Below are 19,204 nucleotides of genomic sequence, written 5' to 3' on the forward strand. Positions count from 1 at the left end.
GACAGTTTATACACACCTGTTAAGTAAAATGTACCAGGATGTCTCAGTACTTATCAAGTCCGCCCCTTGTAATCCTTGTGTCGGTGAGAAAGCCTCCATGAACACTCCGTTTGTCAGACCTCATGTTGAGCGCTTTATGTGAACCTCGGTCAGCCTGCAAGGTGATGATTTACCTTAGAGCTGAGGCAACTGGGACTTAGAAAAGTTGGAAAACTCATCCAAGGTTAGACTGCTGTTGTCAGAGCTGGAATCCTAGCTCAGTTCTACTTTTCTCCAAAGTCTGAATGTGTGGTGGTTGTGCTCTGAGAATGGAGAATGGTAGAGGGACAGAAGCCTGATGATTACACACACCTTTCACAGCCCTTTTTCTCGCCATCCCGCCAACCTGTCTGAAACGCCACCGGGCCACCCGTTCCTCGGAGTGAGCAAAAAGACAACCGAAAGTCTGGGTTCTCCTGTACAGATTTGCAAAGTTTATGTTCATTTCAAATCCTAATTCTCCAGTCCTCTTTTATTAGTTTTCTATTGCTGCTGTAACAAATTATTACAAATTTAGTGGCTTGACATCACACAGATTTGTCTTACACTTCTGTGGATCGAAGTCTGATGGGGATCTCAGTGTTGTCAGAGGGTGTGTTCCTTTTCTGGAGGCTCTGGGAAGAACCCATTTCTGTGCGTTTTCCATCTTCTGGAGGCCACCCACCTTCCATGCCTCATGGCCCCTTCCTCCATCTTCAGAGTCAGCAACATGGGGCTGAGTCTTTCTGCCGTCTCTGACCCTCCCTTCTGATTTCCTCTTCCACTTCTGAGGACTTTTGTGAGCACAGTGGGCCCACAGAGCTAATCCAGGATAATCTTATTTTAAGGTCCACTGATTAGCAACCTAAATTCCATCTGTGACCTTAATTCCCCTTTTCCTGTGTAACCTAGCATATTTACAGTTTCCAGGGATTGAGATGTACAACTTTGAGGATCGTTATTTACCATAGCTCTTAACTTGCTAATTGTAGCTTAAATTGTAGGTGAACCAAATCCTAGTTACAAGTTTTTTGGAGTTATGAAACATCTAAGGCCATAGTAAATGTTTAAAAATTAAGAAAAATAACACCAACAATAGGAAAATGGAGTGACAAGTTAAGCCACTTGGATATTATTAACGTGTTTATGTATGTGTGATAACATAAAACTACTTGTCAGCTGGTGAACTTGCATACAGCTGTTCTCAGTTTTTTTAATAGCAGCTGTGTATACATCAAGTTTAAGTGCATTGTGAGAGCTTGCTGGTGAACCAGATCTTATTAAAACAAATAGTTTAATTTAAATGTTTGAACATACCGGGTGCATTATTCCCATCTCCTCAGATCCCTCTCAAACAATGGTCAGGTTGCCACTTAGTAATGACCACAAAAGGCAGTTCACACAGTCAACACTTGACTTTTGTCTCCCAAGGCAAATCATGAATAAAATTGGTTACTGCTCTTATGAAGGTGCCAAACACCCTGATTCTTTGGCTTCTGTTTCATAAAGAATTTTAATTCATGTGTAGAGCAAGAGGGTACATGAATGGGTGAGTTGAAACACAAATATTAGGTCAATAGCTAGAAGTGTCTTAAAAAAATGAGTTCATTGTTTTATAGGTAAATATTTCTATCTCTTGGCTAAGGTATTTCAGCTTACTTTAAAAAATGTTCTCATGTTTACATTCAACACTTTGTTTCAGAAGCATCATGACATTATAGTAAAATGATCTGAAAGGTCCTTATCAATTATTTTTATTTTGTGATGGAAAAGCATATCACATAGGAAATCTTCAATGCCATCATCACTAGGATAGCAAAAACAAATAATGTTGATAACTTACCACATGAAATTTTGGATCTTAAGGTGAAAAAATATTTTAACCAAGTCATTCTGACTTACAGGAGAATCTCTAAGTAGCAATGTTCAGTTCTTCTTTTGTGCCTATTCTTCAGGCATTTGCTAGGTTCTTAGAATTCAGTGGTGAGCAATACCCTAACCCTCCAACCTCTTGGAGCTTGCAGTGTGGTGTAGAAAGGCCAGTGGTCACATCTGAATGTAAGACTACAGCTGTGAGAAGCAGCTTTAAAGCAACAATTCTCAAACTTACTGGATTCAAGACCCCTTTACACTGTTAACAGTTACTGAGACCTCTAAAGAGCTTTTGTTTTTTTGGATTGTGTCTATCCTTATTTAGCGTATTAGAGATTAAAATTTTTTAAATTGTAAAAATACTTGTTTGACAGTAATCCCATTATATGTTAATAACATTTTATGTCAAATAACTTCCAAGCTAAGTCAATTTAGTTACGAGAGTGGTCTTTTTCATGTTTGTACGTCTCCAGTGTCTGACTTAAGACACAGCTGGATTCTCCTACCTGCTTCTGCATTTAATGTTTGGCAATATGTCATTTTGTTTGAAATACATGAAGAAGATCTGGCTTCACAAAGATTTGTCGTTGGGAAAGGAAGAATCTGTCTGGATCCCCTGAAAATATCTAGGGGCCCTCGGGTCCTTCGACTCTACTTTGGGAAGTGCTGCTTTAAAGAAAGGCACACTGTATTATGAGAAGATGTGGCCAAATGTGATGGGTGTGTGGTATAGGCAAAGTTTCCTTGAAGCTTTTGTAGCCTTCCTAAAACAGCTTTCTTGCCTTTTTGCATAAAATGTGTATCTTTTAAAGTCAGCTATCAAAAGGAATTTTTTTAGAACATTATGATCTCAATAACTCCAAAGTTGAATGGTATGGACCAAAGCAAATTTAGGTCACAGTTTTTCAGCATATGTTGGATGGAGTTGTCTTGTGTAGTTTCTATTAAAAAACTAAAACTTTGAATTGATGCATAGACCTTCTGCACTTCTACCTTACATTATATTTTGCTCACACACTTTCTAATGTTGATACGAATAGTATGTCTGGGGACACTTTGTGTCCCATCGAATAATGCCAAAGTTCTTAACTTTGGTTTTGGGACTTTCCAAGACTGTCTGTAGCTTTCTGATTGCAATGGAGTGGCAAAAATAACAAGTCAAAAAAAAAAAAACAAAAACTGGAAAGTTCTGCAATGATAAACTGTTCATCTAGCTGCTTTGTATAGACTGGAATCTGTACAGGCAGATTTTGATTATTAATAGCATTGGCAAGTTAAACTATGCATCAATCCTATGTGTAAAAATCTTTTCTCCATTTAATAGATAATTAGAGATTTTTCCTTTTCAACTTTACATGCTCCTATTACCAAGATTTTTTCCTCCACACGGTCCTGTTCTACCTGTTAGAGCTTTATGTCGGTCATGTGTTGTCAGTTGCTTTCCTGGTGGCAAAATTGTCATAAATACCAAACTCTGAAAATGTTAAGTAACAACAGCAGCAATGACTGTCTCCCAGTCTGAACAGTGGGCGGGTGAAAATGCTCTTCACAATTACACCAGTAACTGGTGTTTGGGCAAAATGTACTTTCTCAAGTTGTGCTTTTAATGGCACAGATATTATCCAGACAATAATTTTCAATAACATTATTCAGAACCTGTTTTATGCTCAATTTGGAGACCTGTAGACTTGAATGGTTAAATATAAATGAAGTTTAATTTTAAAATTTGATCAGTTATATAAGTACATGGTTTAAAAAGTCAAGAAATTCTACAACATTCATAAACAAAACCCAACAGTGTCTGCACTGCTCTCCAGAGATAACCACAACCAATTCTTTTAGACATTTCTTAGGATATTTGTGAGTGACATGTATATGCTATCTTTTTAAGTTAAAAAAAAAAACACTATAATATCTATTGATAACGTACTGTGGAAGACAAGGATGTAACTTTCACCAGGTAACTCTCCTTTCCCCCATCTTCCGTCTCCCTACATTCATTCAATGATTTTTGGTTTAAGTCTGTATTCAGATTTCACATTATTTCAATCATATAACTATTCATAGCTGAGCCATGTGATAGACTATGATATTTCCTTTGTTAATAATTTCAATTTTTCCTTTGGTTAATACTTTTGTCTTTTTCTTATTTTTCTTTGTATGTATCACTAATTCATTTTCACCTAAATTTTATTTAAAAAACAGTTCACAGATGAATAAACACTAAATGAACTAATGGAGTGAAAACTCAGGACTCAGATAAATGGGATGTAGGAAAAATGACCAAAATCTTTTCTTCAGCTATATTTTATAAGCTTATAAAAAAAAAGAAGTGTTAACATTTAGACTATTTCAGCTAATAGTAAACAGTTGATTTCCAGTAAACAGTATACCAAAGAAATAACTATCAACTCTATTTACATATATATTTTATATATTTAAATTGCTAGTTTGTTTGTTAGCCTAATCTTGTTCATCACCATTATAAACATTGTATCCTTCTGATTTAATTAACTCAATTTTTTTTGAATCCTGAAAAAATACATCTTTAATTTTGCCAACAAAACTTCTTTTAAAAATCTCTTGAGTAACAATATTTACCTTTCGGCCATATTCAAAGCCCCCTAGATAACAAGTACCATCATAGTTTAGAGCAACAAACTTTTTGTGTGGATCAGTATCCTCAGAGAGAATTAGACTGTCATCTAGGTAGGCCTTAATAAGAGTCTGATTTTGAATTATAATTAAATGGTGCCATTTATTGCAACAGAATGTACCATTGCTATAAATCATAGGTACAGAGATGCTTTCTCCTAAGTTAACTGCTATTTTCAGGGTCTGATTATGGAGACCGATTGCCAGAAAATCATTTTCTTCATTTTGAGCTTTTCCTATCCATACAATTAAACCTTCTGTTTCAGTAGTACTGAAATTTAAGGATATAGTAGTGAACTGAAGATTTCTCATTCTGTAATCTGGATCAGTGTATTTAATGTAAGAATTACCCATAAATTTTGCAGTTGAAAATGAAGTGTTGTTTTCACAATACCTTCCCACCCAACCCAAAGTACACAAACAACTGTAAGAAAATGATTGGTCAGGTATACATAGAGATTGGTGGAGGCAAAGATGATTCAAACAGTACACAGACTGGTCACATGTATTTCCTACCCAATGTGGTAAGCAGCTGCAAGAGAAAGTTGCGCCATTTACTATACATTCACCCCTGTTTTTGCACACATTGTACCCACAGGCTGTCCCATCACAGTCACCTACATTTGAACCACCTTTTGCTCCTAATTCGGTTAATTGTAATTCTTGATTATTTATAATAACTTCTCGAACACAACCTTGAAAACCTACAGGTTCTTTCCCTGTTGCCATGGGATTTACAAGATTTAAGGATGACACTCCTCCAATATAGAAGTCGGTATTTGTGTCCAGGGAGGTCATTTTAGTGTTGGCTTTTTCTGTCACATTTATCCCATCCAAAGCCAGGTAGCTTTCTGCACCATCTCTTCCTGCTTTAATCACATGCCAAGTACTTCTATTAATAGTTACTTTTTGGAGAGTTTCTAGAACGATAGTTCTGTCACCAAGATTGTAGCGGAGTTGAACAGAACCGTTTACTAAAGAGATACATAAAAAATCACCTGTGGAGAAAGAAAAGCAACAGTAAAATGTCACTTCATTAAGAACTCTTGCCCCTTTTTGGAGAAAAAAGATTACAAATCTTGATCACAGTTATGTTAGAGAGTTTTGTGTCCATTTACAGATCAAAATATATCTGTATACATTCGTACACATATCCTGTATTTTGTTCTGGAGTTCGCCACACGTTTTCCCTGGTTGTAAATATTTCACACTGAATGAATGTATTGTGGTACCAAGTTAAAGTGAGGTTTTTCTTTAGTGGTTTAAGTTAAGGATGAATGTGTAAAAATTAAGTTGGATGTTTTACTCTGAGCCACTGATTCTGTTTCTGACAGACATTGGTGGTGGGGGGAAGACAAGAGAAGTGTTGACTGGAAGAAACGGACAACCTACAAGTTGAGAGTTATGTTTTCTTTGGCGGACTTCCTGAGGACTTCAAGCCTGGGAGGCAGGACTCTCAAATCACTCTGAGGGACTGCTCTGAAGAGGCGGGGCCGGGCCGGGGTGCAGGGAGATGGATGACAACAGGATAGAATCAACAAAGACCAGGTGGTCAGAACATCAAAAGATGACTGTTAGTTAAAGAAAACCAGACATCTCAAGCTAAGGAATTTAGTGCTTTTCTATGTATGGGAAGATGCAAGTCTGGGCTCACTGAAATCATTCCTTTGACATGGCACCTCAGCTACCTGGGGCCAGTGTCCTGTGCTTTCTCATCCTGAGTCTCCTCAGGGTGCACCGTCGGGGGTGGCTGCAGCAGCTGACTGCTTGATGCGGGGCATCCTGTTTCCATCCTGCGTTCCCTCGGGGCTCACCTGGGGGTGGCTGCAACATCCTTTGTTTACTGATAGGACAGCAACATTTCTCCTTCACAGAAGTAAGAGCAGTTAGTGGTGGTGCTATGAAAATCTCATATCGTGTGCTTTCCAAAGTTTCAGCCATGCTCTTGGCAGCAAGCTCTATCTACAAGTACACAAATCTCTATGAGCTCTCTGCTTGGGTGTTTTAAAGGCACCTCAAGCTCCAAAGTTTCTCTCAGTTTGTGAACTTCCTTCCATACACCTGGTCTCCTTCAGTCTTTCCAAACTCAGCTAAGTCACTCCATCCATCCAGTGATCAAATGAAATATTTCAGTGTGATCCTGGGTCTCTAATCAAACAGATTTTACTAGCATTTTGGTTCATTGTAAACATCTTCATTCTGCCCACTTCTCTCCTGCCACCTTAGTTACATTTACTGTCCTCTCCAGCTTGATCTATTGGGAGAGCTGCTCCACTCTTCTTGCTTTCCAGTTGATTTTCTAATCTACACTGAAGCTCAAGTGATCTTTGCAAATGAAAGTCTGATCATTATGCTATCCTTTAATGGCATTCCCTGTTGGGATAAGAACCTAGATTCTTTAAGGTATAGAGACTGCCGGTTTCCCGCCCCTCTCCAGCAGCCTTACCGGGGGTGTGCTCTCCCCTCTCCTCCAGCAGCACTGACCTTGTTAGGGTTTACCCTTTTCTTACAGAACCTTTGTGTGCGTTGTGTTCTTGGAACACTCCCCGGTTCCGCTCCACCTACTCTAGGTAACTCCTGCCCATCTTTCAGGTCTTGGATCAAATGCCACTTCCTCAGAGAAATCTTCCTTGATTCCATTATTGCTTTAATAGCACTAGTTTTCTCTCCTTCACAATATTTATCTCATTTTATAACTCTATAGTCATGTCTGAACAAATCTGAACAAATAAGATCCAGCACGTGTATGAAGTTGCAGTGAGGCATTCAGAGGAAAAGCAAATGCAACTCTCCATGCCTGGGAAAAGAATGTAGCCCTGCAAGGTAAGATTACTTCCAGAGGGCAGCAAGTGTTTAACATAGCAAACCATGTAGAAATCTTCCTCGAGACTGTATTTTCCCTTCCCCCTAACATTTCACAACCAATAAAATTTTCCCTTTTCTTGTCCAGGGAGATTTCTTGACAAGTGCTACTCTCCTCCTACATGCACGGTCCACACTGTCTCACCTCCTTCCAGTACCCAATGTCTGTTCTTTTTCCTCCCCTTTGTGGTCCACACCAGGCTATTCAAGGATGGTTGGGAGACCTAGAAGCTCTAAAGTCACGCACCTCTCATTTCCACCTGTATGAGCCCATGCAAAATATGGTTGTCTGGTTTTTAATCATTTTCCTCATAGAGAATTTCTAGTGAATATAATCTACGTCATTACATCCGTGATTATTTGACTAACAGCTGCCTTATCCACCAACTTGTAAGCTTCATGAGAGAATAGGATCTGTGCCGCTTTGGCTCAACACTTTATCCCCTGCACCGTGCACAGTGTCTGGCACAGAAGATGCTCATAAGTAATTGTTCAATTAGGAAATTCCTTTTGTATACTTGTGGGGTGAGATGACTCGGTATTTCTCAACAGCTAGTTTTAGGCTGAAAGCAAAAAAACAAAAAAAAAAAACAAAAAAAATCTTTTCCTTGTAATATACATAAGTTTAACAATTTTCCTGACAAAAGAAATTCAGTTTATTCATGGATTTTCTAACATAAACACCATTTTAAGCCTAAAGAAAGAAGCTGCATTATGAGATTTTAGGTTATATATGAAAAAATTAAATACAGATTGAATCATCTAAATTTTTATACCACAGAACCTAGAACAATGAAATATAATTGATATTAAGTTTTAAAATTTATAACACTCCAAATATACTTTATGACCTGCAAGTGGGCACAAACCCTTTTCACAGGATCATGGAAGAAGTTTCTCTTGCTACTTGTAGCATGTTCTATAGTAAATAATCCTCAATAAAGAGCTACGTTGGAATAAAAAATATCTAAAAAATGATTAGGAAAGCTGAAGCTGTGATCTGTAATATTCCTGGCCAAGTTGACAACCAGAAGAAAGGGCAAGGAGAATAGCTTCAGCCAAGGAAGGCTAATCTTAACGCGACTTTGCTTGTATGCTCTTGTCTTATTTCTCTTTTATTGTTCACTTGTTTGAATATGCTTTAACTTTACATTGTGGATGACGAGGCTTTTTCAATACACATTTATCTGTGAGGATTGTAACCACATCAAGATGAAGTCAGGCTATCTGTGATTAATTGGTGCTTAACATAAAATTGATTTTGTATCAAAAAAGCTCATTTTAAAGTATTAACTATTTAGCAGAAACAGATAAACAAGTGCCAAGGTTTATCTCTTTAAAATTTCTTTCCAAAATCAGAGATCTAAAATCAACTAGGATAATTTTTATGTTATTTTGTTTTAAATTTTGCACTATTTGAAGTTATTCAAATTATTAAGCTCTAAAGAGAAACAGAAACCTTGTTAATTGAGAATTTGTTTTTCTACATATGAAAACCTAACTGGCTGCTGATATCTAAATTTGTGGGTTTTAACGTTGTGTATTAAGTGTTTGGGCATTTTTACTAATAGCTCCTCTTAGCAGAGGATCAGCTAGAAGGCTTGGTTAATGTTTATATCAGACATAGCTCTTAGAGAAGGTCAAAGTACGGGGCAGTCACCTGTATTTTATGCAACCTTAAATGAATGAAACATACTTTACCACCTGCTTATTAATAAATAAGTTTATGCCTTTCATCTGATAATTACCTTCAGGTTAATCCAAGTCTGAGAATGTATAGATTTAATATTTTAAAGTTTTCATGAGTTCCTTACATAAGTGTCAAATGCAGCACCAGTTATGACACGAAACTAATCTATTTTCATCTTTGTTAATAGTGTCTAATGGCATACAAAAGGAACATCTTGACTGTTATGAACTGAAATACAAAGCTATTTAGATGTAAGAAAGCGTGCTCCCTCTCTCCTATGTGTGTTAATGCAAATGAGCTTTTTATTTTATGTACATAGATATAACCATCCAGTGTACTGGTTATAAAACGATAGCACAACATTCTTGGCCAGTCACAGTCCTGAATATCTCTTGATTTTCTGCCCTTATCATACAGAGGTTAACCTTGAGTTCTTATGAGCAACACGACTTAATATGATTGTCTTTTAATGTCTCTTGATTTAAAAATAGAAATTTTCTGTTTGTACATGATTCTCCCATTTGGCATTTTCACGGGGAGATTTAAATTAATCATACATTTAAAACCAAATATCAAATATCAGGAGAACAAACCTCTTCTAAGAGATTTATCTTTTTCCTTTGAAATTATCATCTTTTCTCCTTGAAATTATTTTGAAAGTATTTTACCAGTGCCTTGAGATGGAACCACTTTTGTCTAATTCTTTGAGAGTCTCATTATTTAGCAGCATATTAAGACACCTTTAAAAGAACTCCTTATACTAGATTGAGAAAATCAGAGCATCATTTTTGTTCACTGTTGAAACAAAATAAACTGATTTATTTATCATTACCAAAATTTCATTTTCTGAGAAACAAGTTGAAAGAAAAGCCAAATGCAAACATTTAAAAATATTTGGCAGTAGAAATGTAACTATATAAGCAAATGTCTTTGTCAAAGTTCTGGAGAAAGATATTATGAAGATGGAAATCAAGAGTTTGCAATAAAAACTCAAAAATCAAAATTCCAAACTGAAGCATACTAAAATATTTTTATTTCATATTATTTTATAATAATTTATGCAATTTTTATAGTTAAAAAACATTTTTATAAACTTATTTTGGAACATGGGTCCCAGGTTTACTATTTAAATGACTGAATAACTTAAAGGAATTTTTTTGAGTTATAAATGTGGATGGATTTACTGGGAATATATCAGTCATGCCTTCCTTTCCTTTATCTTTTATATGCATATTTTGTCCATTTTGACATAGGACTATTATGAATAACTTCAACCTCTTTTTTTGATGGGATTGTTATAAAGTTGAGCATATGCTATATCTGGACTTTCCTAACTGTAATTCTAACAAAGCTCTTGATATTTTGCTAACATTCATATTTAGGAGTCAATTCAAAGCATACATTTGCAGTGACCAATAGAACAAAAAGATCAAATGTTTACATATTTTATAGACTAAGTGACTTAAAAAAGTACTCTATGACACATCACTTAAAAGCCCATTAGGAATTCATTAGAATTTTTTTTTCCCCTGCAAAGATCTTGCCAACTTTACCTGACTGTGCTTTCAAGCGTTGGGCAACGTAGAATAGGATGCCATCTGCAGTAAGAGGCTGGAACTGCAATTGAATATGTGTCTTTTTTCGAACGGGAAAGGAAGCAAAAGACATCCAGGATAATTCGTGGCTTTTGAAAGATGGATCACTTATAGACAAAGCTTAAAAAACAAAACAAAACAAAAACCTGAATTTCAAAAGTGTGTTGCTCATAAATACAATAAATTCACATAGTTTTGTCATTTAAGAACTTACCTTCCAAGAGTTGCTCCCAACTGAACACATTGAACCTTGGTAACTCTGTTCTAATCCCACTAACTAGAGGCCAATTAAAAAAACCTTCTGTGCTCCTTTTGTTTGGTACTGTGTGACACAAATCCTCTGCTCCAGGTTGCATTATAGATAGACTTCAGATGCATAGATTCTGAGAATATCTTGTTCTTATCTCAAAAATGTGAGATTCTAGGGAATGTCTTACATTAAAAATGCTTACATTAAAAAAGATTCAAATAGGGGAAGATAGAAGGCATCCCTATATGAATTATTCTTCAGTTTCTATATATCTGATTAAAATATAAAGTATAATCAAGTCAAGAGATGTTTTAAGTGATTATATATATATATTTTTTTATTTTTATTTTTTCTTTATTATTATTTTTGGGGGCTACGTCTGGCCTTAGTTGCAGCATACAGGGTCTTTGTTGAGGCCTGCGGGCTTCTCTAGTTGTGGCATGTGGACTCCAGGGCGTGTGGGGTCCAGAGTGCATGGACTCTGTAGTTTGCGGCACGCGGGCTCTCGTTGAGGTGCGTGAGCTCAGTAGTTGTGGCGCGTGGGCTTAGTTGCCCTGCAGCATGTGGGATCTTAGTTCCCTGACCAGGGATCAAACCCGAGTCTCCTGAATTGGAAGGTGGATTCTTTACCACTGGACCACCAGGGAAGTCCCTAAGTGATTATATAAATCGAAATAAACGTCAGTTTACTTGGCATTAATTTAGGCCCATACTTCTGCAGAAAGTGCTAACTCTTGGGTTTTACTTCATGTTAAGCATGAGAAAATTCATTTCAATATGAATTGAAGTAGAATCATTTATACAGATTTATAGTCCCTCAGATATTACTTGTTGCTTCTGTGTATAACTGACCAGATGGGAATTATGAGGCGAAGAAGGAAAGTTCTGAACATTTGGCAGTTTTTATCTCTTTACGGAGTCTGTATTTCTTCTTTCTTTCTCACTTTATAATGTGACAGTGCTTCTTAGTGTGTGTGGTGGTTCACCACTTACCTTGAGCCATTAATCTAGTTATTTTGCCTTTTCTCCCTCTGGGTCAGGTCTGTACTAACTGTTGTCTTTCACTTTCAGGCTGATAGGTATCTGGTAAGTGTTTACCCCAGAGGCATTTGCTGATTTTTAAGCAACTACATCATTCATTTTGACTTATTGCAATTCAGAATGGCAGAGGTTAGAATCACCCGATGTAGTTGCTAAGGATGCAAAGTCCTGTACCTCATTGCTAGAGCATCTGAATTATTAAAACTGAGATGCAGTCTAGGAAGTATATTTTAATAAACATCCAGGTATTCCTGACTTAGGTGTCACTTGAACCATGTTTTCATAAACACTGAATTAAAGTTTAAGAATACAGAGAAAGTTTAAAAAGTGTGTGTCCTTTTGAAATTATTTTTTTAAGTATTACTAAAGCAATACCTATTTATTATAAGTCATTTAAACAATACAGAAGAGTGTAAAGTAAAAAGATGAAATTTCATTGTTCTTTCTCTTCTCTTTATTCCCAGGAACCACTATTAACAGTTTATTGAATATTATATAGCCAGGCCTTGTTTTTCAGTGCACATACAATTAATGTGTGTGTATATCTAGTATCTGATTTATTTCACATAAATGAAACCATATTATATATAAACTATACATAATATACTTGCCTTTTTTACTCAATAATCTGTCTCCACGAAACTTTGATGTTAGCGTGTTTTGCCTGTTGGTTCTTTTAAATACTTGCACAGTATTTTTAAAAATAGACTTGGTTAAAAATAGTCCATGGTTTACCTTAGTGTTCATTCTTAGTGTACATTCTGTGGATTTTGACAAATGTATAGTGACATGTATCTACCATTATAGTATCATAAAGAATAGTTTTACTGTCCTAAAAATCCGCTGTGCTTCATTTATGTACCCTTCCCTTCTCCCCTCCCCCTGGTAACTACTGATATTTTTATTGTCCTCATAGTTTTGCTTTTTCCAGCATGCCATAGAGTTGGAATCATACAGTCTGTACCCTTTTCAGATTGGCTTTTTTCAATTAGTAATAGGTATTTAAGGTTCCCCCATGTCTTCATGGCTTGATAGCTCATTTCTTTTCAGCGATGAATGATATACCATTGTCTGTATGAACAACAGCTTATTTATCCATTCACTGACTTAAGGACATCCTGATTGCTTCCAAGTTTCAGCAATTATGAATAAAGCTGCTATAAACAACCGTGCACAGGTTTTTTGTGTGAAGATAAGTTCTTAACTCATTTGGTTATATACGAAGTAGTGTCATTGCTGGATCATTGGTAAGAGCATGTTTAGTTTTGTAAAAATTGCCCACTGTCTTCCAAAGTAGCCGTATCGTTTTGCATTCCTGCCAGCAGTGCATGAGCAACCCTGTTGCACTACACCACTTCTAGCATTTGGTGTTGTCAGTGTTTTTGATTTTTGCTGTTTTAGTAGGTGTGGTATCTCACAGTTGTTTTAATTTGCAGTTCCTTAATGACATAGGATGTGGATCATTTTCCTTATGCTTATTTTCCATCTGTATATCTTCTTTAGTGAGGTGTATGTTCAGATCCTTTGCCCATTTTTAAATTGGGTTTTTCATTTTCTTGTTGGTGAGTTTTACAAGTTCTTTGCATATTTTGGATAACAGTCCTCTCTCAGACATGTTTTTGCAGATATTTTCTCCCAGTCTGTGGCTTGTCTTCTCATTATTTTGAAAGTGTCCTTTGCAAAGCAGAAGTTGTTAATTTTAATGAAGTCCAACTTAATTCTTTCTCTCATGGGTCCTGCCTATGGTGTTGCATCTAAAGTCATCACCAAACTCAAGGTTATTTAGATTTTTCTCCTATCTTCTAGGAGTTTTATAGTTTTGTATTTTACATTTAGGTATACGATCCATTTTGAGTTAATTTTTGAGAAGAGGATAATGTCTGTGTCTAGACTTTTTTTTTTTTGCATATGCATATCCAGCTTTTTCAACACCACTTGTTTGAAAGCCTATCTTTTTTCCATTGTATTGCTTTTGCTCTTTTGTCAAAGATTAATTGACTGTATTTGTGTGGGCATGATATTTTATAGAATGGATATAGGATAATTTCCTTAGCAGTTCCCTCACTGAAGGACATCTCAGCCATTTCTTCTGGTTTCCCATTCTATCTCTCTGGCTGCATGTGCCTCTGTCCTCTAAATTTTATAATTCCTCAGTGCTTTCCTAGCTTCCTCCCTCTTTTTTTCTTTCTATTGGTGATCTCTCATCTAGTTCCATGGGCTCAAAAAACATATCACAGCTCCTTTAAAATTTATATCTGTCTAAACTCTTCTCTGAGCTCAATCTCATATAGCCATCTTTCTCATTGATAACTTGTCCTGGATATCTCAGTCATATCAAGCTTAACATGTTTGAAATTGTACTGCTCGAAAATATTCCTCCCCCAGACTTCCTCAGATCAGGAAATGGATCCATTATCCATTCACGGCTCCGTACAGAAAACTGGTAGTCATCCCAATTGTACTCTCTCCAGCTTTTCCTCTGCCTTTGCCAGGGTAATGCATCAGCAGGTCTTGCAGATTCTATCTGGATGATATATTTATGTCTGTCTACAATTTTCCATTTCCATTGCCACTATCCAGATTGAGGTCACTATCACCTCTTGATTAGACCATTGCAATACACTCCTAATTGACCTTTCACGTCTCTTAACCCCCTCTAAATCATTTCACATAGTTGCCAGAGGAATCTTTTAAAAACATGAATTCATTCCCCTGTTTATAATCTTTAGGGATTTTACTTAGAATAAAATGCGGATTCTTTACCATGGCCTCTGAGGCTTTGCATGATTTGGTTTCCTGTTAAATCCCCGACATCATCCCCGTCTCCATGGGGTGCCATTCACATTTCAGTCTATGTGACTAGCGCTCCCTAGAGATGTTCAATGAACAGCCTGCATGGTGGCCCTGTCTGTCCACTTTCCTCTTTGTTCATTAAAATCCATATACACTGGCCTCCTTTTACTTCTGGATATGTCATAGTTTATCTTCGATTAATTTTAACCACGGTCATATTGATAGACACTTGGGTTGCTTAAAATTATTTTGTTATTGCTAATACTGCTGTAGTGAACATACTTGGTTATACCTCCCTGTAAACATGCAAGAAAGTTTCTCATGTGTAAATATGTGAGAAATAGAATCTCTGTGTCATAGTCCAAGTGCATTTTTAGAGTTAATAGATGCTACCAAAGTCCCCTCCAAAGGTTGTCTGCACCAATTTATACTCCAGTCTGCAGTGGATGACAGAATATGCTTATCCATATCCTCACCCACACTTGAAATTATTAACATTTTTAACTTGGGGCAATCATAGAGGATTTAATATTTAATTAGCATTTTGCTGATTACAAGTGAAGTTGAGCTTCTTGTTTGAGTATCGGACATTTGGTTTTTCTGTGACTTTTCTGTTCATGTCTTTTGCATGTTTTTCTATTGGATTTGAAGTTTTAAAAAATTATACTGTATACTAATCCTTTCTTATATATTTTGCAAACATAATCTCTTATCTCATTTTTCTTTCGACTTTGCTTATGGTTTGTTTTGTTATTCAAAAGTTTTATATTTTTATTCACCAAACTTCTTGGTTTTTTAAATTATGTTTTTTGCTTGTTGTGTCTTGTTTTAGAAAGCCTTACTCAGCCCACAGTTACAGTCTCCTTTATTTTTTATATTGTAAAATTTTTTTTTTTATATGTAGTCCTTTAATTCATGTGGATCTTATTATTATGAATGGTTTGTAGTAGGGATAAGGCTTTATTTTATAAGCAGATAACTAATTTTTTTTTAAATTAATGAATAGTTCATCCTTTTTATCCATGATTGGCACCAGGTCTTCATATGTTTTCATCATCTTCAAATTAATGTCTTGCATAACCTTTTCTCTGCCGTCTCCTTTTTGAGAAAGAGTTTGTGGGAAATATTGATCCAAATAAAGAACATATATAGAAAACACCTATCAAACTAGGTTTTGTGGTGGTACCTATCTGGCTTTACTACTTTCCCTTGGTTGGACTGAACACCTGGGAGGTCTCAGGAATGGGAGAGAGCAGTCAAGGGCAGCATGATCAGAGGACCACCCTCTTTCCAAACAGCAAGGACAGGAATTGTGTCTTAGGAGGTTTCTCCTGAAACTGCTGTTGATCCTGGGTCAGCGCTGGAACCAGGAATTCTCTATGCACATGTGAGCTCATGGTAAGACAACCAACTGCCGCGCCAGTGCTTCTCCAAAAAAGTGATGAGTAAGAAACAATATGTAAAGGTCACTGAACTAAAAATCAAAAGAAATAGATTTTATTAGTAGCTCTGGCATTGTATGTCTTGAAAAGATACTTAATACAGACATTTCTTTTTTTATATAATGAGGAAGACTTGCTTGACTCTAATAGCTTATTATTTAATTAAGTATTCAATCATATTTAGAAAGTGCTGGGAGAAGTAAATTTTCTAATAATGGCACACATTCAAAATATTGGTGTGAGATATTTAAAAGAGGTACGTTTTTATTTACCAGGCTTCAAGGAGGGAGTAGAACAGGAAAAATACCTAAGTTCTATATGACTCAAATGTTTCTTTTACAGATTAAAAAAGAGGGAAGGGGAAAATTGACAGGGCCATACCAGCTGCTGAGTCATTGAGTAATTTCCAATAATTTCTTGTATGCCTACTAACTCCTGAAAATCATCAGTTTATGGTGAAGGTATTCCTCATGTATTTTGAACCATAAATGTAATACTTCCTGATTTCCTTCTTCTAGGCTTGCTAACCACTGACAACCCTCCTTATCCCACCATAGGCAAATGTTTGTGCTAAGACTTCCACTAGGTTCCCAGAAGTAGACTTAAAGGATTTTGGCTGACTGTCAGAGGTGTAACAGTGAAACAAACAAACAAAAATTCCTGGTGCTTTCATCTTTGTGGGTAGAGATATTGAGCAAACTAAATAAATATGTAATATGCTAGATGTTGATACACCCTAGAAAGAAAAATTAGGGAATGTGAATGTAGGCTCAAGGAAGGTGATATTAGAATAAAAGCCTCAAGGAGAGGCCTATGAGGATCACTGGGGATGGAGGGAATAACAAGGGCAAGGCCCCGTGGAGGGTTCTTGCCATGATCAAGGAACAGGAAGGAGTCGGTGTGACTGAAGGGCAATAAAGAAGAGGAGAGTTTTCAGGGAGAAGGTCAGAGGGGTTATGGGGACCAGATCACATTGTAAAGAACTGTGAAGTATCTGAGATTTTATCTGCTGGCAGGCTAATAAGTTAGTGTGCCAAATTTTCATGGATGATAGCAGAAAACACGAAACTCCTGGGTCAGAAACAAAGGACAATTTATTGCTCACAGTATTAGCAATAGCCAGGTGTCAGAAATTTTGTTTACTTAGAGAGGAAATCTGAGGTCAGAGACACAAATTTTTTATAATGGGCAGTGAGCATGCTGTGGTGCTCTGAAGGAAGGCACTATCTCTATCTTCCAAGGATGTTTTTTACATAAACATACTGGAAAAGATAATCCGAAACAAAAGCAGCAGTGCCTGTGCTCAAAAATTGTGCAGAAACCTGAGAGACCCATAGGAAATTGTCTACACATGGATGGCCCTAAAGTCCATCATAAAGACTTTGGCTTACACAGAATGAAATTGGAAATCACTGGCAAGTTTTGAACAGAGGAGTGTCATGATCTGACTTAAGTTTAACAATATCACTTTGGTTGCTGCACTGAAAGTGACAAAAGCAAGGGTGAAAATAGGGGTCTCCCTGTCAAAGAAGTGATTACAATAATACTTTTATGAGATGATGGTGGCTTGGATCAGAGAAGTAGAGTGGAAGTAGTAAGAAGTGGTCAGATTTCAAATCTATTTTAAGGGTAGAGTTGACAAGATTTGCTGAAAGATTACATGTGGGAAGAAAGAAGAAGAGGAGTCAAGGATAACTGCAAGTTTTTTACCCTGAGAAACTGGAAGCATGATGTTGCTGTTAACCAAAATGATGGGGACTGTGGGAGGAACAAATCTTTTGGAGAAGATGTGGAGCTCAGGACAGAGCTGAGATGCCTTTTAAACTTTCAAGACGGTAGTCGACTAGGCTGAGATATGATCTGGAATTCAGTAATTAACAGTAGTTAATAAGTCAAGTGACAGAAATCAGTAAGAAATATAGAAGATTTAAACAACACAATCAACTAGTTTGATATAATGAATGTCAAGAACACAGCACTTCCCAATGCACATTCTTGTCAAAAAAACATGTGAAATGTTTACAACTATTTACTATATACTGGGCCATCAGACAAGTCTCAATAAATATGCAGGGAATGATATTACATCCACATGTATAGATTTGTACAAATCTACGATTCAGAGGAAAAACAAGCTAACCCTATCAGTAGCAGGTAGCACTAGGCCTTATGATGATCAGTTTAATCTTCACCTCTGAGGCTTTTTTTTTTTTTTTTAGTGTATACCACATTTGCTGTGTCTGAGCTTACTTTTGAGGTGTTTAAAAGATCATTTTGTCCACTAGAAACAAGGACACTTAAAGTGCTGAAAGTGCTAAAAAAACAAATAAACAGAAAAAACCCCAGGTACATAATGAAAAAAAAAGGAAAATAACTTTTAATAATTTATTTTGAAATAATTGTAAACTTATAGAAAAGTGGCCATAATAAAAAGAACTCCCATATCTCCTTCACCCATATTCTGCAGTTGTTTCTGTTTTATTGAATTTTTTTTCTTCTCTGTTACACACACACATGCACACACACCATTTATCATTATTAGTCTTTTTTCTGAAACTTTTAAGAGTAATCTAAAGATGTGATGTCCCATCCCCTCTAAATATTCCAGTGATTATTTTCCCCAAGCAAGGATATTCTCTCATATAATTAACACACAAACCTCAAAATCAGGAAATCAACATTGGTACAATACTACCATCCAACTTACAGACTCAATTCAAATGTCATCAACTGCCCCAACAGTGGCTATTTCCATGCTGATCCAGGATGCTCTCCAGGAATATGTGTTGCACTTGGTTGTCATGTCTCTTCAGAGTCCTTCAATCTGGAACAGTTTCTCTGTTCTTATCTGTTTTCTAGGTCTTACATTCTTAGGATAACTGTCCACTTAGATTCATCTGATGTTTCTGCATGACCAGATTCAGATCATGTAATCTTTGCAGAAATACCAAAAAATGATGCTGTGCACATGAAGAGGTACACAATG

The 19,204-nt window shown here is 36.4% G+C and overlaps 1 protein-coding gene across 1 annotated transcript in view; it reads right to left on the bottom strand.

The window, feature by feature from the left end:
• Positions 1-4,353: 4,353 nt before the first annotated feature.
• EYS (eyes shut homolog) overlaps positions 4,354-19,204 on the bottom strand; it is a 1,734,738-nt gene continuing 1,719,887 nt past the window's right edge. Inside the window, exons 40-41 of the mRNA XM_061207220.1 lie at positions 10,651-10,812; positions 4,354-5,543 (exon numbers count right to left, since the gene is read on the bottom strand). Of these exons, the coding sequence (XP_061063203.1) occupies positions 4,354-5,543; positions 10,651-10,812 (1,352 nt within the window). The remainder of the gene's footprint in view (positions 5,544-10,650; positions 10,813-19,204) is intronic.

This window comes from Eubalaena glacialis, chromosome 12, assembly GCF_028564815.1.
Source record: "Eubalaena glacialis isolate mEubGla1 chromosome 12, mEubGla1.1.hap2.+ XY, whole genome shotgun sequence".
In the NCBI taxonomy this organism is placed as follows: domain Eukaryota; kingdom Metazoa; phylum Chordata; class Mammalia; order Artiodactyla; family Balaenidae; genus Eubalaena; species Eubalaena glacialis.